This window comes from Hyperoodon ampullatus (genome assembly GCF_949752795.1).
Source record: "Hyperoodon ampullatus genome assembly, chromosome: 7".
Taxonomy (NCBI): Eukaryota; Metazoa; Chordata; class Mammalia; order Artiodactyla; family Ziphiidae; genus Hyperoodon; species Hyperoodon ampullatus.
The window spans coordinates 34,716,067-34,740,504 of NC_136920.1; the positions used below are offsets into that span (position 1 = coordinate 34,716,067).

General features: G+C 35.0%; 1 protein-coding gene across 1 annotated transcript in view; it reads right to left on the reverse strand.

The window, feature by feature from the left end:
* The window catches only part of ANO3 (anoctamin 3), a gene marked incomplete at both ends in the record, with an annotated part of 386,431 nt that overhangs the window by 148,972 nt on the left and 213,021 nt on the right, over positions 1-24,438 (reverse strand). Inside the window, 1 exon segment of the mRNA XM_079709019.1 lies at positions 8,882-9,000. Coding sequence (XP_079565145.1) covers positions 8,882-9,000 — 119 coding nt within the window.

A 24,438-nucleotide genomic window follows, 5' to 3' on the forward strand; every position in this document is an offset into this window, starting at 1 on the left:
CTACCAAATTATAGATCAGTTATTGTGAGAACATTTGCACATTATTTTTAAGATCAGTATTTCTTTACAGTTTGAAATGTTACTTTTATCATAATACACACATGCACACACATTTGGGTTTAAGCAATCCATAGATAATGTGGAGCGATTCTGGAAAATCTTATGCTAAATCTTTGGGAAAACACACACTAGCAATTAGCTAGTGTAGAACATTTTCTAGGGAGGGCTTCTGATGGTCAAGGTAGGCAATTAAATGGTACCAGGGAGGGAGTTGCCTCCTATGGCTACAGGGAAGATATGCCTTCCTCAGTATCAAAGATTTTGTAGACAAGACCAGGTATTCTTTTGGCTGCTTAAAAAGGAGTCTTCTTACTACTAGGCAAGAAGATAAATTTAAAACACTAGCTAAAAAGATTAAGAAACCAAGGTGATTTGCTGGATGTCCCATGCTTATATAAAAATTAAATATTTAGCATACCATTTCCCACAGTGAAATTATCAAATATAAAGAAAGTATTATTTCAGGTCCTAAGTTAGGAAGATATTAACATTTTCTTTAGAAACTATCTCAATAAATGCAAATAAATAGTATTTAATTTCAAGTATAATTCTGTCAATTGAAGCAGCCATATAGGGCTAAGTTTAGTCATTTATCTTGTAGTTTAAGTTAATGTTATCTTACATTTGCTGGGAAAAAGTATGCAAGTTCAGAATATCAGTATATGTATGTGATTTGGAGGCAAAGAACCACTGAGCCAAATTAAACAGTTGCCAATGCCCATGTGAAAGGTGCATTGTAGAAGACTACAGAGGCCATCTCCCTGCACCTTTGCCATCACATGATCTGTGTATCTATTCTTAAGAGAAGATTATTCCTGTTACCAGTTTAGTTAAAGATGAACACCATCTACGAATTCCAGTTGACACAAATTGAATAGCCTTGTGATTTAAATTTAATGAACTGCTAAAATATCTGTATCAAGATTTTCCTGGTCTATGACCTCTTTCCTGTCTGAGTTGATACCCAATGTCTTTTAAGAGGAGAAGTCACTGTAATTTGGAGTATAGATTTATATTCCCAGACATTATTAGCAACATCTGTAGTTATTTTTGGCATCCTGAGGGACAGGAGCAGCAGCAAACTCTTCATTAATGTCTAGTACACAAGCCATGGATTTTGCTTCACAGCTTTGCTCCTTTTAACCTAGATTAATTATAGGCATTCCCTGTCCACATCTAGAGGCCTCAGCTGGTATGTAGAACATGACTCCTTGATGGAGAGAGGGATTTTGTTTCTCAGTACCATCCAGTTGGTTATAGGACCTTATCTTCAAGTGTTATCCACAGTGCTATCTATGCTAATGAGACAGAGAAAGGCAATATATACCCAAACTATCTTAAAAACAATCCCTCTCTCTGACTTTCTTGCAGTCAGCTCAGGAGCTCCAGTCTATGAATTCAAAGAATTGTTCCTTTTCTCACATTACATTATACATTTGCTTCCTCAGTTTTCTTGTCCACACATGTGTTACAGAACCTTTTTGTCAAAATGCTAGAAAGGAAATAAACTTGCCTTTAAAAAAGTTAGGTCTTCACCAATTTTAATAGGTGTTTGGGACACTGCTAACAATACACATATGGTTCAACTGAAGGTAATCTTGGAATTCTGCACTTATTTAAAGGTATAAAAAACTACTTTCGTAAATAGAGTTTAAAAAAAGATAATTTCAGAAAGTTTTAGATGCCTAGATTTTATGCAATTTAGGTTATGACATTTAAAATATACTCGGGATATATAGAGTTAAATGGATAATATGAGTGTCTGTGGAAAACTCAGGGACAATTTTGCAATTCTTCCCATTCTTTTGATGAAGAATTCACTATATATTAACAATCATTGGTATCAGCAAATATGATATTGTCTAACATTTATGGCTGTCTCCATTATCTATTGCTGAGAAATAAACCATCTCCAAATAATTTTTATTTAGCTCATGATTCTGTGAATAGGTTGGGTCCAGTTGTGCAGTTCTTCTGGTCTCAGCTAGACTTTCTTATGGGTCTGAGTTTCCTGGTCTTTGCCACTGGATTTTCTCACATCTCTGTCTCAGTTGGGGCAACTGGACTCAATAGGCTCTGGTCCACATGGCCTTATCTTCCTGCAGTATAGCTCTGACTTATTCAAATGGTAGAGGAAGAGTTCCAGGAGGAATAATGGGAATGCAAGGTCTTTCGAGTTCAAGGTTCAGCACTGGCACATTGTCACTTCTGCAGCCATTTATCGGTCAAAGCAAGGCCCAAGGCCAGTCTAACAGTGTCATCCTCTTGGATGGGAGGACCTGCAAAGTCTCATTGAAAACAAAGTAGGTATAGGGAAGAGAGAAGGGCTGTGGCCAATTTTTCTATCTACTGCAATGTCCATGAGATATTTAAATATGGCTTTTACTATAAAGCTTGAGGCTAGATAAATCTAGACTTACCCCATATGTAGTATCACCTCTAATTTCTAGAGCCTCTTAGCTTTTTCCATGTATACGTATGCCCGCCTCCTGAACTGTATTACAGGAAAATCAAGACCTGTCCGTGTTTGCCATCTTTCTCTGTTCTCTGTCCTACAGTGTCAAACTTTACTCACAGTGGGTTCCAAATAAACGAAAAATGTCCTAATTTATCAATATCACTTCATCATATTAGATATAAGTATCACAGATGAGTTTAATCTCTAAAATATTAAAGAATTTTAGTATAAATGATATGTGCTAAAAGTTAATGATTTGAAGCAAAATATTCTAAAGACAATTCATTGTTCTGAGTTCAATTTTAGAGCAAACTGTAGTGCCTTATAAATATATTTGGCTTATAAAATTATCATAAGCAGTGGATATATGATCAAAATAAAATTCACCACACTGATTCGAGATCATTAAGGAAATGTTTGCACAATGACTGACAAAGCAAATTCTCAAGCAGATGTAAAGTCTATCTACACAATGCCCAGTACTCTAGTCAGATGCATTTCTATATTTATTTGTTTATACTGTTGATAAATTCAACAGAGTTTCTTCATAGTTTCAATGTAAGGCACTACTTTGATAGATATGGACTTATCTCCTAGAACCTAGTTTATAGCTGATGGAAAATCTTATTAGAAAACTATATTTGTTTTCTGTAACCCAATACTTGCATTACTTACAATGTAGTTTACATTAGGAGTCATTTTCCTCTGTGAGTCTTTGCTCCCTTCCTGTTGACTCTTTATAAAATTGCTCTGTCATCTCTAAAAGGTCATCTCTAAAATGTAACCAAATAACTATTGTGAAGAAATAAAATATCAGTTACATTGTATAATATGCATGGGACAGGTTGCAACCAGTACAATTATCCCAAGCAAATAATGTGAGGCACAGATCATCAGCTATACAATTATATACATACAGATTAATACATGCTAATTTAAACCATATGAAAGTTGCCATTTTGTAGGTCACAAATGAATGAATATTGTCAATTTCATAAGACAAACCTTAAAATACACACACATATAAATGTGTGTACACATATATATATGCGTATCATTTAATGATGGGTTGGAATAAGAGGAAGGTCAGCAAAGTTATAAATTGAAGGTATCCAGATACTAGGTCAAACAATAGATATATAGGTCATTGCTTTTTTGAGGTTCTCTCTGATAAATGTACACAAAGACTATATCTAAGAAGATTATTTTGCCCTTCATTTATAGATAAGCTTTGCAAGCAAGTAGCCTAGTTAACTGGATTTTAAATATCTTTTTTTTTGTAATAGAACCATTTGTGCAAATTGGATTTGTGCCACACCCTAACCTATGAAATGGATAAAAGTGGACATATTTACATAGACGCTAAAAGAGTGAATCCAAAAACATCTAGGTGATGCATTACATTTTCAAACTTGAATAGAAGTGCAGTAAGACTAACAGGACATTAGGCTAGGATTTCTTGGATTGAACAGCTGTGGTATGTTACCATCATCACACATTATTCTCTTATTTTTCTGTCAAAAACAAAACATGCATGCAGGTTTAACATTTCTTCTTAACTTTACTATTCTAAAGTTCAAGTCTAGTCAAAGCAAGATTTGGGAAGTGGCTACTGTTGAGCAGAAATGAAGTGGCGGGTATCATTGGTGGCATGTGCTAAATTTTAGAGAAGCTGATAACACAAATTTTGCTTAATCATAGTTCATTTTCTAATTATGTGAAACATATCGTGTTTGTCTTCCCATTCACTGGTGCAATAAGTACCTCAAGGAACAACATCTGCTTTTTCTCAACTTTTCTTATAATTTGTCTCAGGCTCAGGTCTCTTGAAACAATGCTTTACAGATAGGAGAGACTCTGCTATGCCAATCAGACAGACATAGGGAGGCAGATGAAGTAAACAGAGAGAGAGAAACTCCTGATTTGTGAAGATAACCTAAGTATTATCAGCATAAAATTGTAAACCCCCTTTAACAAAACCAAACCAAAGAGGAATGAATAAATGTCACACAAACATTTATTTCTGTATCTACTTACTACAGTTCAGAATCATTATAACAGTAATGTTTAAATTGTGCCATATTTCTTCACTAACACATTGATGGTGACTAATGAAGGGATTTGCAAAATTAATCCAGGTCAAACTAAATCAAACATCACAGAAAAATATATTTTCAGGGAAGTGATTATTGGTTATTGTCAATGCAGTGACACCAAAAGCTAAGTCATTCCTTGGGTTAAATTGCATTTAATATCCAAATTTCTTTTACAAAGTCATTCCCACTTTAATCAATAAGAAGAAATTTTTAAAAAGTGAGTTTGGACTGAGTCAGAATTTCTATTGGAAAGTATCAAAAGGGGATGGTATTCGGTGCTGGATGACCATACTCAGATGCTTTGAAGAATCCGCAAAAGAATTTTAAGAATGGTGGGATTGCTGGAGCCAGGGATTTTTAAAACCAAACCCCAACCCAGTGACTCATTTGCTGATGAACTATAGTTTCAATGAGGTGTTCTCAACCTCCAAGTTGTTATAAAAACCTTCCATATAGTTCAATATCTGTAAACCAATCAATGTGATACACCACATTAACAAACTGAAAAATAAAAATCATATGATCAGCTCCACAGATTCAGCAAAAGCTTTCGACAAAATTCAACATCCATTTACAATAAAAACTCCTACCAGGGACTTCCTGGTGGTGCAGTGGTTAAGAAGCCGCCTGCCAATGCAGGGGACATGGGTTCGAGCCCTGGTCTGGGAAGATTCCACATGCCGCAGAGCAACTAAGCCCATGCACACAAGTACTGAGCCTGTGTTCTAGAGTCCAGGAGTCACAACTACTGAGCCCGCATGTCACAACTACTGAAGACCACGCACCTAGAGCCTGTGCTCCACAACAAGAGAAGCCACTGCAATGAGAAGCCTGCGCACCACAACGAAGAGTAGCCCCCACTTGCCACAACTAGAGAAAGCCCACACACAGCAATGAAGACCCAATGCAGCCAAAAATAAATAAATAAATCTATTAAAAGAATAAGAATAAAAAATAAAACCTCCCACCAAAGTGGGTATAGAGGGAACATACTTCAATATATATGACAAACCTACAGCTAACATCATACTCAACAGTGAAAAGCCCAAAGTATTGATTCTACGATCAGGGACAAGACAAGGCTGCTCATTCTCACCACTTTTATTCAATGTAGTATTGGAAGTCCTAGCCACAGCAATCAGACAATAAAAACAAATAAACGGAATCCAAATTGGAAAGGAAGAAGTAAAACTGCCAATATTTGCAGGTGATATGATACTGTACATAGAAAATCCTAAAGATACCACCGAAAAAATTACTAGAACTCATCAATGAATTCTGAAAAGTTGCAGGATACAAAATTAATATATGGAAATATGTTGCATTTCTATACACTAACAACAAACTGCCAGAAAGAGAAATTTAAAAAAAAAAATCACATTTACAACTGCATCAAAAAGAATAAAACACCTAGGAATAAATCTACCTAACAGTGTAAAAGGCTTATACTTGTAAAACTGACACTGATGAAAGTAAGCGAAGGGTACACAAACAGATGGAAAGATATACAATGCTCATGGATTGAAAGAATGAATATTGTTAAAACGACCATAGAGCTTCCCTGGTGGCGCAGTGGTTGAGAGTCCACCTGCCGATGCAGGGGACACGGGTTCATGCCCTGGTCCGGGAGGACCCCACATGCCGTAGAGCAGCTGGGCCTGTGAGCCATGGCCGCTGAGCCTGCACATCTGGAGACTGTGCTCTGCAACAGGAGAGGCCCATGTACCGTACTACTCAAGGCATTCTACAGATTCAATGCAATCCCTATCAAAATACCAATGGCATTTTTCACAGAACTAGAACAAATAATTCTAAAATCTGTATGGAAACATAAAAGACCCCAAATAGCCAAAAACAATCTTGAGAAAGAAGAGTAAAGCTGGAGTTATCATGCTATATGTGATTTCAAACTATACTACAAAGCTAAAATAATCAAAACAGTATTGTACTGGCACAAAAACAGACACACAGATTAACAGGACAGAATAGAGAGCCCAGTAATTAACCCACACTTGTATGGGCAATGATTCTGTGACAAAGGATACAAGAATATACAATGGGAAAAGACAGTCTCTCCAATAAATGATGTTGGGAAAACTGGACAACTACATGCAAAAAAGTCAAACTGGACTGCTTTCTCACATCATGCACAAAAATAAATTAAAATGAATTAAAGACTTAAATGTAAGACCTGAAGCCATGAAAATTCTAGGACAAAATACAGGCAGTATGCTCTTTGACATTAGTCTCAGCAATATTTTCTGAATATGTCTCCTTAGGCAAGGGAAACAAAATAAAAAATAAACAAATGGGACTACATTATATTAAAAAGCTTTTGCACAGTAAAATAAACTATCAACAAAATAAAAAGGCCACCTACTGAATGAGAGAAGACATTTGCAAACAATATTTCCATTAAATGGTTAATATCCAAAATACACAAAGAACTCATATCAAAAAAACAAAAAAATCCTATTAAAAAATGGGCAGAGGATTTGAATAGATATTTTTCCAAAGAAGACATACAGATAGCCAACAGGTACATGAAAAGATGCTCAGCATCAGTAATTATCAGGGAAATGCAGATCAAAATGACAATGAGATATCACCTCACACATGTCAGAATGGCTGTTAGCAAAAAGACAACAAATAACAAATGTTGGCAAGAATGTGGGGAAAAGGGGACACTTGTGCACTTTTACTGGAAATGTAAACTGGTGCAGCCACTATGGAAAAACAGTATGGAGACTCCTCAAAAAATTTAAAATCAAACTACCATATGATACAGCAATACCACTCCTGGGTATTTGCCTGAAGAAAACAAAAACACTAATTAGAAAAGATATATGCACCCCTATGTTCATTGCACCCTTATTTACAATTGCCAAGATGTGGAAGCAACCTATGTGCCCATCAATAGAAGAACAGATAATGAAAATGTGGTATATATATTATATGGAATACTACTTAGCCATAAGAAGAATGAAATCTTGCCATTTGTGACAACATGCATGGACCTAGAGGGTATTATGCTTAGTGAAATAAGTCAGACAGAGAAAGAAAAATACTGTATGATTTCACTTATATGTGGAATCTAAAAAACAAAACAAATGAACAAATATAAAACAGAAACAGAGTTATAGATGGAACAAACAGGTGGTTGCCAGACAGGGAGGGGATGAGGGGAGGAAAGAAATAAGTGAGGGAGATTAAGAGGTACAAACTTCCAGTTGCAAAATAAATGAGTCATGGGTATGAAATATACAGTGTGGGGAATATAGTCAATAAGTATGTAATATCTTTATATGGTGACATATCATAACTAGACTTATCATGGTGATCATTTTGAAACGTATAAAAGTACCAAATCACTGTTTTGTAATAGAAACGAACATCGTGTTGTAGGTCAGTCATACTTTAAAGACAAACAAACAAAGAATCTCATAGAAAAAGAGATCAGATTTATAGTTAATAGAGGTGGGAAGTGGGTGAGGGGGAATTGGATGAAGGCAGTTACAAGGTAAAAACTTCCAGTTATAAGATAATTAAGTACTAGGGATGAAAGGATAAAACATGATAACTGTGACGAACACTGCTGTATGCCATATATGAAAGTTGTTAAGAGAGTAAATTCTAAGAGTTCTTATTACAAGAAAAAAAATATATATTTCTCTTTGTTTGATTTTGCATCTATATGAGACAATGGATGCTCACTGAACTTATTCTGGTAATCATTTCATGATGTATGTAAGTAAAAAATTATACTGTACACCTTAAACTTATAAAGTGCTGTGTCAATTATATCTCAATAAAACTGAAAGAAAAACAAAAAAATTTGTCAAGTAGACAACATGATTCTAATTCTACAGATGACGAAAACAAGGCTAAGTGAGTTATTTAACCTGCCAAGTTACCACAACTATAAGTACTGGAACTGTAATTCAAATCTTGGTCCACTTGACACTAAAATCCATGTTCTCATTAAAACATGGTGCCTTTCAAAAAACAAGAAACATGAAGGAATAAGCCTCTAAAGAAAATATTACTGAATAATTTCATGTTTCAGAATGTTTGTATAATTCTGTTTGATAGTATAAATGAATACGATGTCTACACATAACTTCTCAATTTTAAGTCCTTAAGATATATATTAACCTGTGTGGCCTCTTATTCTCTCCAGCACAATATCGATTAAAATTGAAAAGAACTGAATGGATTTAGAAGTTATAGTCTTCAAATGACTTATTGATTGTTTAGTTTGCATTACCTTAGGCAATCTGGGCTTGGGTTCAGAATTATTTTGGGGGACAAAGTCTTTAATGAGGCGAGATCGGTCATAATTAGCATGTTCTGATTCATCCGTGTAATCCTTATCTTTTCCTAGGGCTAGAAAAGAGAAAGAGAAAATTACATCCATTTTTATCCTTCTTCCTTTTCTCTCTCTTTAAATATACTAAGCTCTCTTTTTTCATGTTTTCCCAAGGTAACCAGGTATAACCAGGTATAATTTTCATATGACCCATGCATCTAATAAATAAGCAAAAAAAAAATGGTAGTAACATGGAATCTTGCCTGTTATTGGATTAATGTCAACACTCCAGTAACTTGCAAAAAAATTAAGTGCATCTCTGTTATTTAATGTACTTATAAACTTTTTGAAAACAAAATTAGAGTCATGCAAATGCCATTGGATACATCATTTCTTTTGAACTTGAAGATCGAGATATTTGCAAGAATTCAATAGAATTTTGCTTTTTTTAAAGCAAATTTTAAGCATTTATTTGCTTAATTAAAAAAAAACTATTGATTTTGGTCATTTATTTTTTAAAAATTTGCAGTTTTATAAATGTGAATTTGAAAAGAGTAAGAAGTCTGAGAAATCATAGAAGAAAAGCTAACAAACTTTACAAGAAAGATTTAAAAAATATTCGGAGATTGAAATGAAACCACAACAGCAAAAAAGGAGGAAGAACATTGAAATATGGCAATTACCACTGGAATAATCAGAAAGGGTAAACCACAAACATAAATCACATGTAAGAACTTATATGAATAATGAGCAAGCCATAATCAATGTAAAAGAGTATAAAATAGGAAATATCCATGGTGGTTGGGATTTGTGTTCCAGGTGATACAAGTATCTCTTCAAATTCAAAAAGATTCCTAAATATTTAGTCTTTTTAAATAAATTAAAATGTTTTGGAATTATTTTATTCAATGTGTTGATACTTATCAACAACGAATTTTGACATAGACAACTATATATAGTGTTTTCAAGACTTCAGTTGTGTGACTTAGCATTGTAACAAAATAAAATAATTTTGTTTACACTACATGCATTAGTTTCTTTTATTAGTAATGCTTAAACTCTTCTATAACATATGGAATGTGATGCACAGCTAGCAGTATCAGGTTATTAGCAGTGGTATGAACTAAGAATGAACAGATCACAGTACATCTTAGGATGTAATTAATTACCAATCATGTTAAAATGCTCTAGGCATTTGAGTTATACCTACAGCTATTAATGATAGCTATCACTGATTGATGGTTAACATTTGCTGAGCACATACTAAGAGCCAAAAAGTTTACATATATAATTTCCTTTAATCCTTATAACAACTCTATGAAGTGTGTATGATTTTTACCTACACTTAATAATAAATAAACTAAGGCATATGGAAATTAAGTAGCATGGCACAATCACTAAACCAGTAGGGGGTGCATCAACAACATCCAGATTGACTCTGAAGCTGATGTTTGTGAATATATCAATACCATAATGTTTCCCTAGATTTAGGTAAATTACATTTCATTTATTTAACAATTATTTATTAAACACCTATGATATGCCAGATATTCTTTTAGGACATATAGCAGGAAACAGAACCCTGCCTTCATGGAAGATTCAAGTAAGAGAAGGAAAAACAATAAGCAACAACAAAAAATACATAAAATGTTAGGTATGCTTTGTGGTCAGTGCATTGGAGAAAAATACAGTAAGCAGGAAAGATGCAGGTGTACAAGTTGGAGAGAACAGATGTTATTTTAGTACAGAGGATTGTAGTAACATTTGAGCAAAGACCCGATGAGGTGAGGCAGTAAGCCACACAGGTAAAGTGGAGGAAGAATAGTCTAGATGGAGAGAGTAAAAAGTGTAAACACCAATAGGTAAATGGCATACGCTATTGAGGAGAGGGCACTGGCCTGTGGGTCACAAGACCATCATTTCTCATCCTAAATCTGCCATGTCCTAACCAAGTAATTTCCTTTCCCTGAGAATCTATTTCTTCATCTGTAAAACAGAGATTTTTGAAGAAGTTCTTAAAGAGTCCTCAAACTCTAAAAGTTATTTGATTACTAATTTAATGTTTATAAAAGATAAAATTCCATTTATGTTAATTAATGCATTTCATTTCCCATGGAACACAGTAAATAAAATTTATAGAAGTTTTTCACTCATTTAAATCTTATTACACTCACAATTTAATTTTTATGCAGAGGTTTTTAAATTTTGTTTAGTTTGACTTTCTTTCTTTTCTTTGTCTTTAATTCTTATGACACAGACATTCCTGGAATAAGAACATACCTACATCATCATCTTGCTGAAGGAAAGCTCAGTTTTAAAAGACGTGCCAAATGCCACAAATTTCACAAAAACTTTTCAAATCTTCTTCTGTTCCTTCTTGATCCAAGGCCCCAACTAGAGCTGCTCATTTTTCTCTTCCAAATTGCATCATATTTTTCCCCTTTTTCCCCCTCTTCTCTATTATTTTCCCTCCCTTCCTCCCTTGTCCTCTCTCTTCATCTTTTCCTTCCTTGTTTTTTTTTTTTTCTTTTTATGGCTCCTTTTATTTTTCTGAATTTAGAAAAAATTCTCCTAGGGCCATGTTCTCTTAATTATTTGTTTTTTAATTTACTACAGAGTCTAGTACAGCTGGATCATTAGTAGATGAGTTAATTAAAAGAAGAAGGAAAAAATGTACTTATTTTGGAAAATCTTGATCCTAAATGATATAATTTTAAATTCCCTTTTATTGTTAGGAATGTAGATATGTTTATCTTTCTTATTGTCATTTTCCTTGACATTACACAAAAGGATTCTTCTGTTATATAACAATAGCTTTCTTTTTTTTACTACTATCAAGATTGCAAACTCCTGTCCTCATAGTGTAAATGGTACCACTGTCTTTCACAATGTTCATACAATGTTCCTCAGCTTAGAAACTAGAAATTTCTATCCTTAGTGACTTAGTATGTATTATTCCTGAATATAGAAAGGTCTTAAAGTTGTTTGTGTTCTTTTTTTAAATACTTGATTTTTTTCTCATACTAACTTTATACACAGTATTACTTACAGTAATTTTTTTTTTAACATGGATAGCTAATAATTACTTAATGTATCAGGTATCCTTCACTCATTAAATTAATATATTAAGTTCTGCCATGCAGTGTACCAGAGACTATTCCAGGTTGAGGATACAGTAGGAACCACAATGAACAAAAATCTTTACCTTCATGAAGTCGACAGTGATGAAATTAAGGAAAAAACAAATATACTTACATATTAGAAGGTCATGTCATCAATAAAGAAATATAAAGAAAGGCAGGGAGATAAAGAGTATGGGAAGGGCAGAAATTTGCAATTTTAAATAAAATTGTTTAAGAATGGCTTCCCTGAGGTAAAATTGGAGCAAAATTGCCAATTGGTAATATCATCACAGGCAAAGGGTACAACAAATGCAAAGGCCCTGAGGTGGGAGCATGCTTTCCTTGTCTGTGAACAGACAAGGAGATCAGTGTGGCAGTGAGAAGTGAGCAAGGGTGAGAGTGGCAGAATATTCTGTAGAGTGGTAATGGAGGAAGTGGGAGCACATCAGGATTGGGGCCATTACAAAGATTTTGGTTTTCATCCTGAGTTAAACAGAGTGCCACTGGATGAATTTGAGCAGAGGATGACATAATCTCTCTTAGATTTTAACAAAATTACTCTGATTGCTGAGATGAAGATAGGTTGAAAGGGCCAACGGCAAAGGCAAAGAGACTAGTCAGGAGCTATTTCAACAATCAGGGAGAGAGGATGTGGTTTTCATCAGGGTGGTAGCAAGACTGAGAAATGATCAGATGGAGAATATATTTTTAAGGGAAAACTAACAGAATTCTATTGGTCATGGTGTATGAAAGAGAGACTTCAACAATAATCCTAATGTTTTTGGCTTGAGTAATGGGAAGGGTGCCATTTTTCACATAATATTTTACTAAATCCTTTAAAGGTATTGTTACCAGCCTCCAATAGCATGAGGAAATTTAGGGAGTTACCTAGGATATAACATTTAGTGTATGGCAGAATTAGAGTCCAGGAAATCTGGCTCTAAACCTTACATTCTCAGCTACTATGTAACATTGCTTCTTGTAATATTGGAGAGATGATGATTTTGGAAACTTTGAGGCAACAAAATATTTACAAATGAAAAAAAAGTGGGTTATTAAAAATGCAGTATACTTGTTGAACGAAGAATGGGTGACATTTTTAGATTATAGACATAGCTCTCTATCTTCCTGAAGTTGACAATGATGTATACATAAATATTAAAATCCCAATAGATAATGATAAAAACTATCAACAGACAAGTAATAAAAAGTGAGACAAATTTAGTAAAAGCATTAATTTTTATGTGGTTTAATATTCTCTGTGACCAATCATTTAAATAAAAATGGTACTCTTTTATATTAGTACATAAATATTCTTTTGCATCTTTTGTTTTTAATTAAAATACCCATTGCTGGAAAGATGCTAGGGAAACTGGTATCATCATTTATTTTCTGTACCAACGTAAGTTAGTAAAACCTTTGGAACAAAATGTGTCAATATGTCTTAACAGAATGACTGGAGAGTAATCCTAAAGTTATAATCTAAAAGAAAGAAAACCTATGTTCACAAGCATGTTCACCAAGCTTATGGATACTATACTACAGAGACCACTGCCATCTTAATAAACAGCAACTCAATTCTTCCAGTTACATAGGCCAAAATCCTGACTCCTCATTTTCTCTTATCCCCATGTCTGATCCTTAAGTAAATTCTGTTGACTTAGCACAAAGCATCATTTTTCTGCTTTGCTTTACTCTTTAGCATATATCACTACCTAACATGCTGTGCGTTTTCACTTACTTATCTTCATTACTGCTTCATCCCTAACATCTAGAACAACTAAGGGCACTTAGTTGTCATTCAATATATATTTGTTGAATAACTAAGTGGATTTAAATGCTCAGCAAATCTTATCTGAACTATCTTCAAATTATATCTAGAAATTGATCATCTGTCAATACTTGATAACAGTTTCTTAATCCAAGCCATCACTATCTCTTGAGTAGAAGTGTATAAGAGTCTTCCTAACTGATCTGTTCCTATCTTTGGCCCCTATTACATGGCAGCCAGAGTAGCCCTTTTAAAACCTAAGTTAAATCACGTTAACCCTTACTCAAAACCTTCCAATAATTTTGTAGCTCTAAGTAAAAGTCATAGTCCATAATATGACACACCGTGTATGCATCATCTGTCTCCTTACTACCACATCTCATCCCTGTCCTACAACCCTACCCTCACTTCCTCCAATCCAGCTGCACTGGGTTCCTTGATGTTAAGTATACTCTCACCACAGGGCCTTTGCACTTGCTCCTCTCTCTGTCAAGAATGCTCAATCCCTTTTCCAGTCAAGAGTTCTGCTCATGTCACATCAGAGAATCTCTCCTTGACCACTGTTTCTAAAATAGAAACTTCTATAGTTCTCTGTCTTCTCATAAGGCTTTATTACTTTTATCAGCACCTGATATAAAATAACACACACATATGAAAAACATACGTGCTACATATGTACATATATATCAGCAACTGACATTGTTATAACATAGCTATATAACATATATATGATATATGTTTATGCTATATATACACATGTATATATACACATGCATATGTATGTATGTATATATATATACAAATGAACATATACATGTTCTACATGCATATATTTGTGCTTGTACCTATATGAGAGACAAAGAACAAAATAGAGAGAGAATGCTGATAGACAGTTATCTATCTCTTCTTACTGTAAGTGCCATTGGTGAGGTGACTGATTTGTTCACTGCTACATACCCATTATTTAGCTCATTGTTTAGCATTTTGTAAGCACTTAGTGTCTGTTGAATAAATTGATGAATAGATGGTACACTCATATGTGGGACTGTTTTCCATCTGTTAAATTCCTAATTTTACAGACTGACAACATATAGAAATGCTTAATGTATACTATTAAGTTAAAAAGCTACTTTTCTTCTATTTTGATATATTTTATTTCAAATATGCTTTCCCTTCTGAATACAACTTTGTAAAACTATGTAAACTTAAGGACAAAGAGTGAAAACTACAGTATGAAAAGAATGTGAAACATTCTCTTATTTTGGCAGAGGAATAGTTTTCCCCTCCCCCTAGACCTTTTTCTGTTATTCTTGCCAGAATTTTATGTGTATTATAAATAGTAGAACTTTAAAAAAACTGCAGTTGGTATTAAGATCTGAGAGTGACAGTGAAGAGGACCACACTGCATTTTGATTAATAAAGCTAATCCTTCTTCCATTAGAAGGATTATCTGAAATATAAACAAAACCTACCAGTGTATTTGGTTCTGATCAAGGACACAGACCTTATTTGTATGAAATTTGCCCTATGTGGTAAAAATAAATTAAATTTCAAACAAACTGAATAATTTCAACAATAACGCTAAATTACAATACCAAATATATATCATATTTCATTATCCTAAGATGCTTTTCCCCCACATTTTAGCATTTCTGAAATCAGGATGGGGTCAACATTCCATGTATTTATTTAACATAGGAGCAACCCATTTTTCCTAAAAATGCTTATTAATTTGATGATGCTTTTCACACTGATAGTGTCTTTAAAATCCAGGAAATTTGATAATTAAGAAAAACAGACTTTCAAAAAACAAAAACATCTAACAACTTTCTGGTACCGTAGAAAACAGATAATTTTGATTATGACAAATGGAACTATTGTTGCTCTCCAGTAGGAAGACATACACCCTTTAAAAAATAAATTGTATTTCATCAAAATTAAAAATGTGTACTTTAAAGAATATCATCAAGAAAGAGAGACAACCTACAGAATATGAGAAAAAGTTTGCAAATCATATATCTGATAAGGGACTTGTATATGTATATATAACTCTTATAACTCAATAATAGACAAACAACCCAGTTTAAAAATGGGCAAAAGGCGTGGAGCGGCTGGGCCCGTGGGCCATGGCCGCTGGGCCTGCGCATCCGGAGCCTGTGCTCTGCAGCAGGAGAGGCCACGGCAGTGAGAGGCCCACATTCCTCAAAAAAAAAAAAAAAAAAAAAAAAAAGGCAAAAGATCTGGATAGACATTTCTCTGAAAAAGATATACAAGTGGCAAAGAAACAAAACAAATAAACAAAAATAACTAAACACATGTAAAGATGCTCAACATTACTAGCTCTCAGGGAAATGCAAATCAAACCTACAATGAGACCACTTCAAACTCACTAGGATGGGTATAATCAAAAAGAAAGACCGTAACAAGTGTTGGTGAGAACGTTGAGAAATTGAACCTTCATACACTGCTTAAGCCTCTGGAAATGGATGATGTAACTCTTGAACAACTTTAAATATGTGTGAGTGATCTTATTAGTTGGTCTCCACTTATTTGCAACTATGTAACCTTCCCATTCATTACTAATGCTAACGTGTTTTAGGACTGCCAAAGTAGTTGAGGCTGAAGATTAAAATAAAATTAAGTCCAAGATGGCAGCATAGGAAGAATCAGGACTCACCTCTTCCTGGATTCATACCAAATCTACAGTTACATATGTGTCATTTTCTTCTGAGAAAGACCTGAAAACTAGATGAACTGCTCCTCCAAGACACAAGATAAAAGACATCGAGACAGGTAGGAGAGAGCATATTTGACAGTCTTGCCAAAATTTCACTCCCAGCGCAGTGACAAACAACAGGGAGGGATCTCCCCAGCTCAGCACTTTACTCAGAGGAGCAAGGGATTTGTGCTCTGCATGAGGCACCCCAGCCCTTCGGACCTGCACCAGAAAGACAAGCCCCCAAAATACCTAGCTAGGAAACAAACAGGAATACATTCAAGGGGCCCAAAGGGCCACAGGGAACTGAGATTCACCTTTTAAAGGGCTTGCATGTGGTCTCATTCACCCCAGGATCCCTCACAACAGCAGCAGTTTAAAAAGTGCCTAGACTGTATGTGAAGGAGATTCACTTGCTAATCTTAAAGCATCTGCTGGAAGGGCAGGAGATAGTTGAAATCTCTCCCCAGAGGTGTTGGTGGACACCATTTTTGTACTCTCTACCTGCCCTGCTGGTAGCAGGCAGGCAGGTCACAGCAGGCACAGGCAGGCAAGTCAAAGCCTCCTGCTGCCCTGCTAAGTCAGGTGGGGCAAGCAGTCACTGCACTGTCTCACTGCCTTGCTGAAACCAAAAAGCTCAGGCAGTTGTGACACTTGCTTGCTGTCTGGGACCAGGGAACAAGAGCAGTCACAGCATTCTTCCCTTGTGGTTTGATGATTGACTTTAGTGTTGTTTAGATTCCTTTCTCCTTTTCTTTTCTGTATCTACTGTAAGTTTTTGCTTTGTGGTTACCAAGAGGCTCACATATAACATCCTATGCACATGACAGTCTATTTTAAGTTGATAGCAACTTAAATTTGAACATGTTCCAAAGCTCTACAAGGCACTCTCCCACTGTATCACTGAAGCCTGCAAGCAGGCACAGTCAAGGCATTTTCTCTCTTCCTAAAGCCTGCAAGAGTACCCGGCTTCCTACACTATAGTTGCCTCAGAAAAGCCAGCAGGCGCTCTGGTGGTATTTATTGGTCAGGTGACCCTGGTGGCCAAAAAGGCTGATTCCTGGTCTCCACTGGACTGTAACAATCAAAGACAATTCTTGGCAGGCAACCACCCTCAGGGCACTGCACAGAGAGCAGACTGAAACACACTCCCATCTTCCTGTGAAAAAGCCTATTTATTTATGCTGGAGCTTCAGCCTGAGTGACAGGCTTAAGTTTTCCCACACACCTAGAGGCTGTGGAGGTACTTCCAGGGAAGCAGGTAGATAAGCAGGGAGACAGCAACCTTGTGCAACCCCTCTGCATCACTACAACTTGATAATAGCTTATACACTTACCTGGAGCCCTGATATTTGTAACTGTCCCCTAAGGCCACCCTCAGATCTCCTGGTCTAAAGACCAGTAGGGTTTAGGATTGCAGCCCCATAGGAACTGTATGTATTTGCATACATTAAAAGATGCTGCCTGAGGGCATGGTTTTCAATAAGCCTGAAACTAGGTGCTAAATGAGATTTCTTCCCTTGGAGGAAACATAAAAGTAAAAATCTCACTGGCAAAGGTAAATATATAGAAAAGGTAGTGAATTAATCACTTATAAATCTAGTAAGAAAGTTAAAAGACAAAAGTAGTAAAATTAACTAAAAGTATAAAAATTAGTTAAAAATCCATAAAATGAAAAGATATAAAATGTGACATAAAAAATTAGGGGGGTAAAAATGTAGAACTTTGGAACATGTTCAAATTTAAGTTGCTAGCAACTTAGACTGTTATGTATCTACTTATAGTAGATACACAGAAGAAAAGGAGGAAGGAATCTAAACATAACACTAAAGAAAATCATCAAACCACAAGGGAAGAGAGAAAGAGTAGAATAAAGAAACAGAGAGGAACTACAAAAACAGCCAGAAAACAATTGACAAAAATGGCAAAAAGTACATATGATCAATAATTACTTTAAATGTAAATGGACTAAATGCTCCAATCTATAGGCATAGAATGGCTGAATGGATAAAAAACCAGACTTATCTATATGCTGCCTATGAGAGACTCACTTCAGAATGAAGGACATACACAAAATGAAAGTTAAGAGCTGAAAAGAAAAATATTCCATGCAAATGGAAACAAAAAGAAAGCTCATGTAGCTGTACTCATATCAGACAAAATAGACTTTAAAACAGAAACTGTAATAAAAGACAGAGAAGGGCATTACATAATGATAAAGGGGACAATCCAATAAGAGGATATAACATCTATAAATATATAAGCACTGAACATAGTAGCACCAAAATATATAAAGCAAATATTAAGAGACCTAAATGGAGAAATAATACAATACCATAATAGTATTGAATTTTAACACTCCACTTGCATCAATGGATAGATCATTTGGTTAGAAAATCAATAAGAAAACATTGGCCTTATATGACATATTATACTAGGTGGCCTTAATTGATACATGCAAAACATTCCATCTAAAAGCAACAGAATACACATTCTTCTAAAGCACACACAGAACATTCTCAGGATATATCACGTGTTAGGTCACAAAACAAGTCTCAAAAAATTTAAGATTATTGAAATCATATCAAGTATCTTTTCTGACCACAACAGCATGAAACTAGAAATCAATTACATGAAGAGAACTAGAAAACCACTAATATGTGGAGATTAAACAATATGCTACTGAACAACCACAGGGTCATCAAAAAAAAATCAAAGGATAAATAAAAAAAAAATACCTAGAGACAAAATGAGAACATAAATATGGCATAAATGAACATAAATATGAACATGAACATTCAAGATCTATGGAATGTAGTAAAAGCATTTCTAAAAGGGAAGTTCATAGCAATGCAAGCCTACCTGAAGAAACATACAAAAAAACAAGAAACTCAAATAAACAATCTAACTTTACACCAAACACACTAGAAAAAGAAAAACAAACACAACCCAAAGTTAGTAGAGGGAAAGAAATAAGAAAATCAGAATGGAAATAAATAAAATATAGACTAAGAAGACAATAGAAAAGATCAATGAAAATAAGAGCTGGCTCTTTGAAAAGATAAAATTGACAAACTTTTAGCTAGACTCACCAAGATAAAAAGAGAGGGCTCAAATAAGTAAAAACAGAAATGAAAGAGGAGAAGTTACAACTGATATCACAGAAATACAGAGGCTCATAAGCAACTAATATGAACATTATATGCCAACAAATTGGACAACATGGAGGAAATGGATTAATTCCTAGAAGCATACAGTTTTCCAAGACTGAACCATAAAGAAATAAAAATCTGAATAGGCCAATTTCTACTAAGAAGATTGAATCAGCAATCAAAAATCTCCCAAGAACAACAACAAAAAGTATAGCTCCAGATGGCTTCACTGGTGAATTCTACCAAACATTCAAAGATTTAATATTTATGCTCCTCAAACTCCTCCATAAAGAGGAAGGAACACTTCCAAACTTATTTTACAAGGACAGCATTACCCTGATACCAAAACCAGAGGACACCACAAAGAAAGAAAATTACAGACCAATATCCCTAATGAAAATAGATACAAAAATCCTCAACAAAATACTAGAAAACAAAATTCAACAATACATTAAAAGGATAATACACCATGATAACTGGGATTTATTCCAACGATGCGAGGATGGTTCAACATTCACAAGTCAAACCACATTAACAAAATGAAGGATACAAATCATATAATCATCTCAATAAATTCAGAAAAAGCATATGACAAAATTCAATATTCATTTATGATAAAAAACTCTCAAAAAAGTGTTATAGAGAGAATGAGCCTCAACATAATAAAGGACATACATTACAAACCCACAGGAAATATCTCAATGGTGAAAAGTTGAAAACTTTTCCTTTAAAATCAGAAACAAGACAAGGATGCCCACTCTCACCACTTTTACTTAAAATTGTATTGGGAGTTCTAGCCAGAGCAATTAGACAAGAAAAAGAAATAAAATGCATCCAAATTAGAAAGGAAGAGGTAAAACTGTCATTATTTGCAGATGATATGATATTATATATAGAAAACTCTAAAAAGTCTATCAAAAAACTATTAAAACTAATAAATTCAGTAAAATTTCATGATACAAAATCACTATACAAAAATCTGTTGTGTTTCAGCACACTAATAATGAACTATAGGAAAGAGAAATTAAGAAAACAATCCCACTTACAATTGCACCCCAAAGAATAAAATACCTAGGAATAAATTAAATCAAAAAGATGAAAGACCTGTACTCTGAAAACTACAATACATTAATGAAAACAACTGAATAAGACACAAATAAATGGAAAGGTATTCCATGCTCATGGATTGGAAGAATTAATATTTTTAACAAGTGGTACTGGGAAAACAGGACAGCTACATGTAAAAGAATGAAATTAAAACACTTCCTAACACCATACACAAAAGTAAACTCAACTTGGATAAAGACCTAAATGTAAGGCCAGACACTATAAAACTCTTAGAGGAAAATATAGGCAGAACACTCTATGATACAAATCACAGGAAGATCCTTTTTGACTCATCTCCTAGAGTAATGGAAATAAAAACAAAAATAAACAAATTGGACCTAATGAAACTTAAAAGCTTTTGAACAGCAAAGGAAACCATAAACAAGATGAAAAACAACCCTAGAATGGGAGAAAATATTTTCAAATGAAGCAAATGACAAAGGATTAACCTCCAAAGGATACAGGCAGCTCATGTAGCTCAATATCAGAAAAACAAACAACCCAATCTAAAAATGGGCAGAAAACCTAAATAGACATTTCTCCAAAGATATACAGATTGCTAACAAACACATGAAAGGATGCTCAACATCACTAATCATTAGAGAAACACAGATCAAAACCACAATAAGGTATCACCTCACACTGGTCAGAATGGCCATCATCAAAAAATCAACAAACAATAAATGCTGGAGAAGGTGTGGAGAAAAGGGAACCCTCCTGCACTGTTGGTGGTAATGTAAATTGATACAGCCACTATGGAGAACAGTATGGAGGTTACCCAAAAAACCAAAAATAGAACTACCATATGACCCAGCAATCCCACTACTGGGCATATATCCTGAGAAAACCATAATTCAAAAAGTGAAATGTACCTGAATGTTTATTGCAGCTCTATTTACAATAGCCAGGACATGGAAGCAACCTAAGTGTCCATCGACAGATGAATGGATAAAGAAGATGTGGCACATATATACAATGGAATATTACTCAGCCATAAAAAGAAACAAAATTGAGTTATTTGTAGTGAGGTGGATGGACACAGAGTCTGTCATACAGAGTGAAGTAAGTCAGAAAGAGAAAAACAAATACTGTATGCTAACACATAGATATGGAATCTAAAAAAATTAAAAAATGGTTCTGATAAACCTAGGGGCAGGACAGGAATAAAGATGCAGACGTAGAGAATGGACTTGAGGACACGGGGAGGTGGAAGGTTAAGCTGGGATGAAATCAGAGATTAGCACTGACATATATACACTACCAAATGTAAAATAGATAGCTAGTAGGAAGCAGCCGCATAGTACAGGGAGATAAGCTGGGTGCTTTGTGACCACCTAGGGGGGTGGGATAGGGAGGGTGGGAGGGAGGCGCAGGAGGGAGTAGATATGGGGATATATGTATATGTATAGCTTTGTTATAAAGCAGAAACTAACACACCATTGTAAAGCAATTATACTCCAATAAAGATGTTAAAATAAATAAATGAGTGTAATGGGAAAGCTGGAGGGGTATGAGTAGAGAAATGATGAGACTTAATTTCCTTTTATTAAAGCTTCCTGTAATTGTTGTGTAGAAAATGGACTATAAGGAAGAAAGAGTTGGAGCAGAGAAACCAATCAGGAGGTTATTACACTAGTCTATGAAGAAATCGTTGCAGACTGGATCAGGGTGTAGCAGTGGCTAAAGCACTTGCAGCAGCAACTGGTGAGCAGTGTCAGATTCTGAATATAATTTGAAAAGAGTGCCAAGATGACTTATGTAATGTGCTTAATACACAATTGAAACGATTTAGTGACTGTGAGGCTTTCAAAACTGAAAAATAATATGTCTTTCACTGTAATTCCCTTTTTTCTGTAATAAGTAGATTGGTAACACTAGTAGAAATGTTGTTTTTTATACCATTTAAACATGAAACTACTGGAAAAAGTCATGAAAATGAGTGGAGATTGAAATTACAGAAAGAAAGCAAAATCATCACATACTTATTTGAACATAACTTTTAAGAAATAAGGCCAATGAACATGCCACCAAGCTGAACTATTAAGCTTGTAGAAAGTGAATGCCTTGATTCTCTAACATAAACCATTTCCAGAGGGAGTCGTTTTGTAACAATGGCAAAATGTTGATTTCACAAGATTAGATAGATGCATATCTTGGTGGGTTGGACCCAAATGATGTTGGTTTTAATGAGCCCTGATTATTTCACTTCAAAGTTACCTGACTTTGTTGCAGCATGGGCATGGGTAGAATGAGGCATCAGTTATTTGTTAACGTGGACGTCTCTCTCTTTGCCATTTTTCAGCATACTAATAAGCAAAAAGGGTGGGTGATGGTAACAGGGCTTCCAGGATTGATGAACAAGATTACTGACACACCAGGATTTCAAGTTCATTCTTACATGGATCAGTACTTTCCAGAATGATTGTGTGTGTGTGTCTCTGTGTGTGTGGCGGGGGTGGGGGGGAATGGGGAGGAATGGGGCCCTGGCTGCTCTATGAAAAGTAGAATTAAAATTTCAGAGATGGCAATCAAAAGAATGAAAGAAGCAAACCAAGCAACAAAATTCTAACCTCCCAACCTGATTAGCTTTCTTTAATCAATCATCTCCCAAATATATTTTACCATGCAGTGTCACCCCTCCATCTTTTGCTGTTCCCAGTCTGATACTTACTAACACCTTGCAGAGCTGGTGTTCCCTGGATATCACTAACCACTTTTCACCTTAAATGCCTCTATTGCTACTGTGGTAAGGGATTAAGGCTTCCTGGGTTGAAACCTCAGTTCTCCACTGGCTAGCTATAGGCACTTGGCATGTTAATTTGCCTCTTGGTGAATCAGGTCCCTCATCTGTAAAAAGAGGATGATAATAATACCCAACCCAAAGGACTGTTAAGAAAATTAAGTGAGATAACACAGGCAGAGAGTTGTGCAATATGAGTCCAGTAAATTATTGTTATTCCACTCTGCCATAAGAGTCACACTTCGGTGATAAAAGAAAGAGATGGTGAGTGAAGGTATCTCTGAGCCCAGCAAAATTTGGTGTGACAGATACGTTTAATGAGTGGCTGAATAAAGCAATCAACAAATATTCATTGACACAGTAGCATCTGTGATGGAGTTATGCCTCTTCATTTAATTCAACAATGTTTCAAAGCAGGATCGTTAATCCTGATTTACAAATGAGATCACTGAGGCTCAGAGAGGTTAATAATATGCCACAGTCACACAGCTAGTAGGTACAAGAATAAAGATTTGACCAATGGCTGGATGGGAAAATAGCATTTCATCTACTAGGAATTCTGTTAGGCAATCTTACTGGAAATTTGCAGCTCTGAATCAATAGAATCATGAATATTCCTTCCTCTATAGCTCTCATTTTGAACAGGGAGAAATATCAGTCCTCAATGGAACACTGATCACATACAGGTAACTCTGACACACCATTAATATTTTAATGGGGCAGTTCAAAGTAGTTCACCATAAAAAAGGAAAGCCATTAATTAGATACATCAGTCAGGTTCCAAAAATTGCATCAGAGCCTGCTGGTACTTGGAAACTCCCACGCCTTAACCAACCCAATGCTAGAAACTGCTAGTCTGCATCCTAAAAGCAAAATTAGAGAATGTAACCTCATTGAATTTAAAAGA